Here is a 7,754-nt window from a genome sequence, read left to right as displayed (position 1 = left end):
CAATGCCCGGGTCCCGGACACGTGGACCGTCTTGCAGACCTCGCCTGGCCGGTTCTAACAATTGGCCAGGAAATAGAACTTTGCAACAAAAAAAAAAAACAGAGGCAGGCAGGAAGACAGCATCCGGTGTCCGCTCATACGCTCACTATAGCGCTCCCGAACCGGCTCGGTGTCCGCGAAGGAGAGGAAGAGTGAATGTTGTTGACTCAGACCCCTGACTCCCTCTCGCTTGCCTCCCTCCTTCGGTAGCGACACATCAAGTGCGCAGTGCACGCAACCGACCGACGACCACTTATTCCGTTTGTTTCGCACCTCGCCGTCAGCGGCCTCACTCGCTCCCCTTGCGGCTTCGTCTAGCCAGACGACCACCAACGGCGTTCGCGAACCCTTCCCCACGGGGGGGCAGCTGCCCCTTCTCTCCTTTCGCGGTCGCTCTGTCGACCGCAACTATCCACGCCGCACAGCTTCACAATGACTCTCCCGCTCTCTCCCTCGTCGATTCACTCGTTCGCCACCAGCAACCGACCGACCGACCGAGCGACCGACACGAGGTGCGAGTCGGACGCATGACAAGTACACAACCGCGGCATGCGGCACAACTTTGTTGTAATTACGGCGCGAGCACTCGCACTCGCAAGCACACAGCGAGACAACACCCCCCCGGCAGCAGGCGCTCGTGGCAAAACCATCGGCAACCAACGGGCGGGCGGACAGGGGGGGGCTAGCGGGCACGACGACGCCCGTCACGTTGATGTGGAGATAATTTTTCATTTTGCGAACCCTCCAACTCCTCCCCCTTTACCACCCAAATTCTCACACCGGGCCAACGTCAACGGGGACTGCCAGCAATTCTCACAGGTGACCGTTTGATTAAAGATTGTGCCCGCACGTCGTCGACGTCCACTGTCTGGCGATGCGCGGCGATGGCGATCTAATGCAATTAGTGAACCGTGGCCAGTGGAGCGCCGGGACACACGTCCCCGGAATGATGATGATGATGCGGGGGCCACGCAATGACGAGCGCTCTTGATTGATAGTCGATCGAGCGGAAAGGTTTGACGTTTGCACAAGCTAACTATCTACCGCGTGGCTCCGGAAGGCATGGACCGGAAGGAGAAGGACAAGATGCGAATGCGAGTGAACGGCCCATCAGCCATTCCGTTGGTGGCCTTTTTTTTTTGGCGTGGCACATAAATTGGGGCCACCGTGAACTGGCCTTTTTTGGAAGCCGGACTCCGGACACTCTTCCACTGCAACCAATTATCGGTTTCGTTTTCATTATCCACTGCTTACAGGATTTCCGCATTTCATTCAACGCCACACTGCGAGCGCTACTGTACGCTGGCAACAGTCTGGCTTTCGTGTTTCTATCCGTCCACTGGAGATCATCCACCAAGCTCCACCGTGTTCTGGGTCAGTATGGACATGGTTAAGGGTACTCCTAACTAGCACAGATACGAAAGATGACCGATAGTGTCACGCCAGTGTAGATCACCACATCCGATCGGCCATTCATCGCACTCTGCTCATTGCGTAAGCGATCGTTGGACATGTTTGCGATCAAATCCAAATGCACAGCATGCGGGGATCATGTCCGATGTCGCTGCGATAATTCTTAACAACGGCTTTGAACTTCTGTCAGCGACATGCCATGATGGTTCTAGTGTATAAATAGTGTTTACGGAGGAAACCGATTGAATGTCATTGCTGACAGTGAGTAGAGCGTACACAGGATCATGGTCAACAGCAGCATCTCGAAGGCGGTACTACTGCTGGTACTGCTAGTCCAGAAAATGGTAAAGAAAAGGATTAGACACCAGGGGCATCCCAGGGGATTTTTTTTACTAACCATCTGACCTTCACCAAAGGCCGGTGAGTTTGTGGTACAGTTCGGTGATTCGATGAAGCCCTGCGGTAACGAGCACGGCGACGAGATGCTGCTGGATCTCTCCGGATTGCAGGTGGTGCCGAATGATGATGACAACATGATGTTGGATGGAAAGGTCCGCATAAACAAGGCGCTCGCGAGTCCGATCGAGGTAAGTAGCCACGTGAAAAGCCACGCGAATTGGATCAATTGATCGCCAAGTTTGCGCCCTTTTTGTATATTTTCAGCTAAACATCTACACCAAACGGTTGGAGAAGGGCGAGTGGAACGAGGCCGTACTGGGGCGTAAAATCATTGACCTTTGCCCACTGCTCCAGGTCGCGACCGAGCCCTGGTTTGTCATTACGAGTGCGATGGCAACCAAGGAGTGTCCGTTTGAGGCCGGGGTAAGTGAACTGAACTGCCAAGGAGTCTGGTGCTTAATGCTGATGTTGAGTTCTTCCTTCCATCGCCGCCAGCACGAGGAATCCTTTATGCAGCTCGAGGTCGGTGACTTTGGGTTCACCATTCCGCCGGACTTTGTGGGCGAATGGAAGGCTTTCTTCGAGGTTGGCTCGCAGGGCCAGACCTACTGCATGATGGCTGACTTTAGCATCGTGGAAGTCTAGACACGGCGCGACGGACACGCGCATCATCCGCTTTTAGTGGCGGCGAAAGTACTTCGAATCCCTAATAAAGACACCAGATAACTTGGAATTGCAAACCGGGATGGGCTCACTGACCACCGGACGGTCTGTCTTGTGCCTCGCGACTTCGATTTGCGAGTCAAATCGCCGACGATACTGCAAACTCCCGAGACAGTAAGGCGCGTCGTCTGCCGGCTTTCTTTGCGCTGCGTCCAGGATAATAATGGTGCGCTGCCATTTGCGATGTAAATGGCCACAATGTCGGTGCCCAGCGACAATGCGCAGGACCATCTGTTTCCGATTACGTGGCGCTGCAGTCACTGCGCCGGCGAAAGTAGCCGAGAACCCTCGCTCTAGCCACGGCTCGGTTGTTGCCAAGTTCCTTCCTCACCCCGGATGGATGGGCAGCTCACGCTGTCGTCACCGCGATGCCGTTCAACCTCGCCTGACCTCGCTAAACACACACACATAACGTCCGGCAAGTGGCACGTTTCCAGCTTGGGCCGATTAGCTCGCTTGCCCTGCTACGGACGGGGCTGACTGGTTGGGGTGAGCATTAGAATAACAAAACGCGGTCGACGGTCCACCCTGACGGTGTACGCGACGCAACGGGAGACGAAGACCACCCGGTCACCCCCGGGCTTAGGAGTGTCATCGTCAGGGCCGTGCACACATTAGCACGTTCTCAGCAGCTCGACCGGCGCAGGCAGCGTGCCACGAGGACCGCGTTGCGCTGCTGCTACTGCTGCCAGGTTAGAGATGCGCTCGCTGATGCCCCCCCCCCCCCCCCCCACCCCAGGCCAAGGAACGTGTGCTGTGTGGACGAGTCAGTGTGTGCTCGCGCGCGGAAATTATAACAATGTAAATGAGTTTATAAATAATTTGCTTTAATTGAACGGTACCGACCAGCGACGGCAAGCGACGGCAAGCGCGCGTGCTCGCGCTCGTGGCGTGGATTGGAAAGTGCGCCACCGTCACCGCCACGAGAGCCACGATCGCCACGGATCGCTCGTACGTTGGGCGTGAAAAAAATACCGCCCAGCATACCACACACGCTGTCGCGCTATCGTCGTTTTCGCTACTTTCGCCCGTTGTTTTGAATGCCTTTGAAAGGGAGGGATGATTGTGGCGGTACGTTTCACAGTGTGCTCGGAAAGATGTGCTAAGAAAGTAGGAGCAGAAAAAAATCACCTCATGCGCCTCCATCAAAAAGGGAATTCCAGGGAAAACCTACTGCGAGTGCTGCCCTCTGGTGGTGGTGGTGGTCCGCTCAAAACATCATCTGGATCATCTCTGGATCGCTGAAGCGCATCTCCCGCTGCACAAACCGCTCGGAAGAAGAAGGCCTGAGCGACATGAACAGCATGTGCCCCCCCCCCCCGCGCACGAGCTCACACAGCATAGTCTAAACACGAACCTCGCTCGCACTGACGACGTGGGCCACCACGCCACCAGCCAGCCATTCAGCCAGCAACCACCGTGGGAATGCGTGCGCGCGCCAGTTTGTTATACAATGTCGCGCCATTGAACGGAATGATGGTGGAAGATGGACGGTGGCAATGGGGTGGAGACTGGCGACCGCGCTACGGCAATGCCGCCGCACCACAAATGGCGGTGGTGTGGCGTGTGTCAGCTATCAAGTCAAGGAAATACCACGCACAGATACCGACCGACCGATTGAGTGAGCGAGCGAGCGAGCGACCGGTCTGGGATTAGCGCGGCGAACGGGAATGGCTTCATTGGATGTGACATTTCGTGGCGTTCGCGCGCGGTAGATCAACTACTTTGCGCCGATTTCTTGGTAGAGACACTTACCTCTCTCTCTTTCTCTCTCTTTCTCTCTCTGTGTATCGCATGTGTTGGATGTTGGACCACTGTGATTCTTCTCCTACCGGGGCGGAACTCAAGGTCATCGTCGTGCGGGGAAAGTACTCGCAATATACCAGACAGAAAGAGGTACGAAGGTATTCAGATTCTTAATCGGATGCCAACTGGACAATCCCGGTAGTTCATTCGTTGTTTGCTGTTGTTCAACGATCGCCCTCTCGCTATCACTCAGGCAGGTCACGTTCCGGACAGCGAGCACTAGCCGGTCACTTGCAAGGCTCCGTCCGTCTCTGCGTGTCGTGTGGCAATACACATGCTCCAGCTCACTGGCTTTCTTTCTCTCTCTCCTCGGCGATGATGATGATGGTGACGGATTCCCTGGTACGCATAACGATGAAGGTCCGCATACTTTCACACTCCTCCACAAGTGGCCGATTGGAAGGTGGGCGTTCTCTCGATGCATAATTCCTCCGGCGAACTGAAGCTACTTGTCGACTGCGGCTCGTCATTCAGGGTCACCGGCACCGGCACGACACGGGCCCGGTCTTTCTTTCAATGGAAATGGACGCACACTTCGAGCAGCTTCGTGCGGCTGTTGATGAGCCGTTCGAGCTGCTGCACTGGAATGACAAGCCCAGCGCCACGCCGGTGGATCTCTTCTGCATCCTGGTTCGCGTGCAGCGGTACGATCTGGCCACTGAACGCAACGGCATACAGTAGCAACCGGGAACTCTCGTTTCGCCCAGCTTCCATCGAGTAGCGCTGCCGATGCTCACCACCAGCATCCGGTCCGGTGACCCAAAGGACGATCCGTTCCGCACCGTGCAGTGAGTACTTGGAGGAGATCAGTGCAAACGGTAGCTTGTCCCGCTGCTTCCCATCACCGAGTCCTCTGTCGAAGGAAAACGGGAACCCCGAGTGAAAGAATTGTTCAATTCGGAAACAGAATCGGAACATGATTGCCTACTTACCTGATCCGACCACCCAGCAGACAAAGCATGTGACAGCGTGGCGGTTCATCAGCGGTCACCGAAGGATCCAGCAACACCGATCGGGGCTCATTCGGCCACAGACTTTCCACCGGAAGGGCACTGTGGTCGTAGGACACGTGCGTGGCCAACATGAACAAACAGCAACGCTCCTGGCATCCACCAACCGGACACTTGAACGGTAGCCTCGAGATGCCCGTTTCATCCAGATGTGGTACCCGTGTGGTAGTGGTTGCAGCAGGAGCACCATCCTGTTGGTGTCCATCGACTGCCAGCAAAAGTGGGTCTTCTTCGTCTAGCAAAACGAACGGAGGCTTGATATCGACCAGCAGCTCGTCGTGGCCGTCGTCTTCACGAAGAATTTCGTCGTCGGAATTGTTCGAATGAATTTGGAACCGCGACATCTTCGCTTTTAGCTTCGTCGAACCCGTCGAGAACTGTGCTGTGTGTACTGTGATCGAGTGAGTGAATGCGTTGGAACATTTTCTAATATCCCCAGCAACGCCTTTTTGCATTGGTTGCTAGGGAGGATACGCAGCCGTGGCAACGGATCTAGCAACGACCGGAACCGTGTTTGTGACCGGAGATCATCGCACACAGCACAACAGCAGCCGGCTTGAGGTAGGCCTCCCAAGATGAGCATCGTTCCACGTCCGCTCGGTGGCCGGGCTTATCAGTTGCGGACGGATTGCGATTGTACCATCCGAGGTCCAAGGGCATCGTACTATCATCATACGCTCCAACGTTCCCACTCGTGGTAAAAAAACGAGAGGTCCTGCCCTGGAGCCTTCGCTGGATGCTGCTTTATGCTCTGCTCACTTATCGCTGCGCGACGCATGGAATAGGCACAAGCTGGAAGCTCATTACTTCACTTTCATGGTTCCGGCTCATGTGGTGAGCCATTTTAAATTGGTCCCGCTGGTCGTTGGTCCGTTGGTGTGCTGATAGGCGGCCAGCTCTCGCGCATGGTGGCACGGAATTAAGATGCCAACTAGGTCGGGCCACTCCACTCGGGAGGGGGAAAAGGGAAGGTGGCGATCCGTTAACGAGCAACCGAGCACCGTGCGCCACATCGCCCGACACCGTCCTTGTGTTCAATCGAAATGTCCCATGGATTGGTTGGTGTAAGCGCATTCAACGAGCTACGGGCCTGGACAGTCACACCGGCGGGGACACGCGCGCTCCGTTGGCGGCAGCTATTAGTTGACAGGTGCGCGGCGGTGGTCCTGCAGTGCACCCAATGCACCACCGACTGCATCGCTGCATCTAATGAATACATCACCCGGGGGGGCTGACAACATCGTCTGAGACCGCGAGCCGTACCAGACTTCCGTGCAAAAGCGGAGCGGGCGAGTGGCGCGCGCACGCCGACTCGGTAAATGATAAATAATCCCCCAGACCGCCAGCTCCTTGTACGACCGATCGGCTCCGAAGGGCTGCGGCTCCTGCTGTTGTTGTTGTTGTTGCTGATGCTGCGAATTGATTGATGTTGTTTTAATAATCCTGCCACTTGCGATAGGAGTGGAGCAACAGTGTTGCAGGTACATTAGAACACCCAACAGTTTCTTGTTGGCGATTGAGGTGAGATCTCGTGGCCTAGGTGGCGTCGTCGTAAAGGGGAACAATCTAGAACACGGCCTATCGCAGCAGCGGATCAAACACAACCGCTAACAGCGAGTCCTGTGTTCTGTGGGCAAGTGTCGTATGTCAACCGGACAAATAGGGTTCTGGGCCCGCGGCTGGCGGCTATCAATGCTGCGAGCCGCGTAATGTAACGTAATGTGGAATGTGGTTTCTGTCGTCCGCATTGCAAATGGAGCATTTTATGGAACGATTTGTGCTTGCAGTTGTGCGAGGCAGAACGAGAAGCGTTACTTCTACACAGAGCTGACTATTTGCTGACTCGTATATCACCGTTTAGAATTAATTCTATTGTAGATAGGTACCTTCTCCTTTTTTTGCGCTAGATTAATCCACCAGAACGCACTATACGCTCATTTGTTCGATGGATTTACGGCTCGCTTTTGTCAACAGCAAAACTTCGACTCGAAACCTTTCCAAAGTTGCCTTCGCTGTGGTTCCTCCAAAATACCATTCGCCGCCCGATAGATACTGACCGACCTTCTGTGCTGCCGGAACACACGCATACTCCAGTGAACCTGAAATGGGTTGGTGTTCGAGCGCAAAAGGGGCCCCGAAGCTGGCTGGCTGGCTGGCTGGCTGATGTGGCCGTCACGGTACGCCTGACCTGCACCAATTCGGTTTGATTTGTGCGCTGCGTGCCACCCCCCAGGGGGCGACAGGTTCGGAACCGGAAAACGCTCTTCAGCAAAACCTGCCACTCCAAGGCACTGCTAGTGGGTAAGGTCCACACCGTCGCCATGCGCAAAACCATGGCCGCGCACGGCACCATTAAGACAAACC

At 55.4% G+C, this 7,754-nt stretch overlaps 2 protein-coding genes across 2 annotated transcripts; one reads left to right on the top strand and one right to left on the bottom strand.

Moving 5' to 3' along the window:
- The first annotated feature begins 1,668 nt into the window (after nucleotides 1–1,668).
- Nucleotides 1,669–2,565, top strand: LOC126576157 (uncharacterized). The gene is made up of 4 exons (XM_050237314.1): nucleotides 1,669–1,796; nucleotides 1,869–2,039; nucleotides 2,116–2,274; nucleotides 2,347–2,565. Exons 1-4 carry the CDS (start codon nucleotides 1,737–1,739, stop codon nucleotides 2,494–2,496), a joined length of 540 nt encoding a protein of 179 aa, XP_050093271.1. The 5' UTR covers nucleotides 1,669–1,736; the 3' UTR covers nucleotides 2,497–2,565.
- A 1,955-nt stretch (nucleotides 2,566–4,520) lies between these two features.
- On the bottom strand, nucleotides 4,521–5,777 carry LOC126576051 (uncharacterized). Its single transcript, XM_050237134.1, has 2 exons — nucleotides 5,313–5,777; nucleotides 4,521–5,233 (listed from the first exon to the last, which is right to left on the bottom strand). The coding sequence occupies exons 1-2, from the start codon at nucleotides 5,732–5,734 to the stop codon at nucleotides 4,894–4,896; spliced, it is 762 nt and encodes a 253-aa protein (XP_050093091.1). The 5' UTR covers nucleotides 5,735–5,777; the 3' UTR covers nucleotides 4,521–4,893.
- Nucleotides 5,778–7,754: the final 1,977 nt, after the last annotated feature.

Source organism: Anopheles aquasalis, chromosome 3 (genome assembly GCF_943734665.1).
Source record: "Anopheles aquasalis chromosome 3, idAnoAquaMG_Q_19, whole genome shotgun sequence".
Lineage (NCBI taxonomy): Eukaryota > Metazoa > Arthropoda > Insecta > Diptera > Culicidae > Anopheles > Anopheles aquasalis.
This window is presented reverse-complemented; position numbering and strand designations above follow the sequence as displayed.

Bases quoted from the DNA above. Each gene is read 5' to 3' on its own strand.
- LOC126576051 (XM_050237134.1), bottom strand. From the start codon at position 5,734: ATGTCGCGGTTCCAAATTCATTCGAACAATTCCGACGACGAAATTCTT. The intron at 5,234-5,312 runs GTAAGTAGGCAA...TTCCTTCGACAG, and splicing joins CTGCTGGGTGGTCGGATCAG to AGGACTCGGTGATGGGAAGC.
- LOC126576157 (XM_050237314.1), top strand. From the start codon at position 1,737: ATGGTCAACAGCAGCATCTCGAAGGCGGTACTACTGCTGGTACTGCTA. The intron at 1,797-1,868 runs GTAAAGAAAAGG...CCTTCACCAAAG, and splicing joins TACTGCTAGTCCAGAAAATG to GCCGGTGAGTTTGTGGTACA. The intron at 2,040-2,115 runs GTAAGTAGCCAC...GTATATTTTCAG, and splicing joins CGCTCGCGAGTCCGATCGAG to CTAAACATCTACACCAAACG.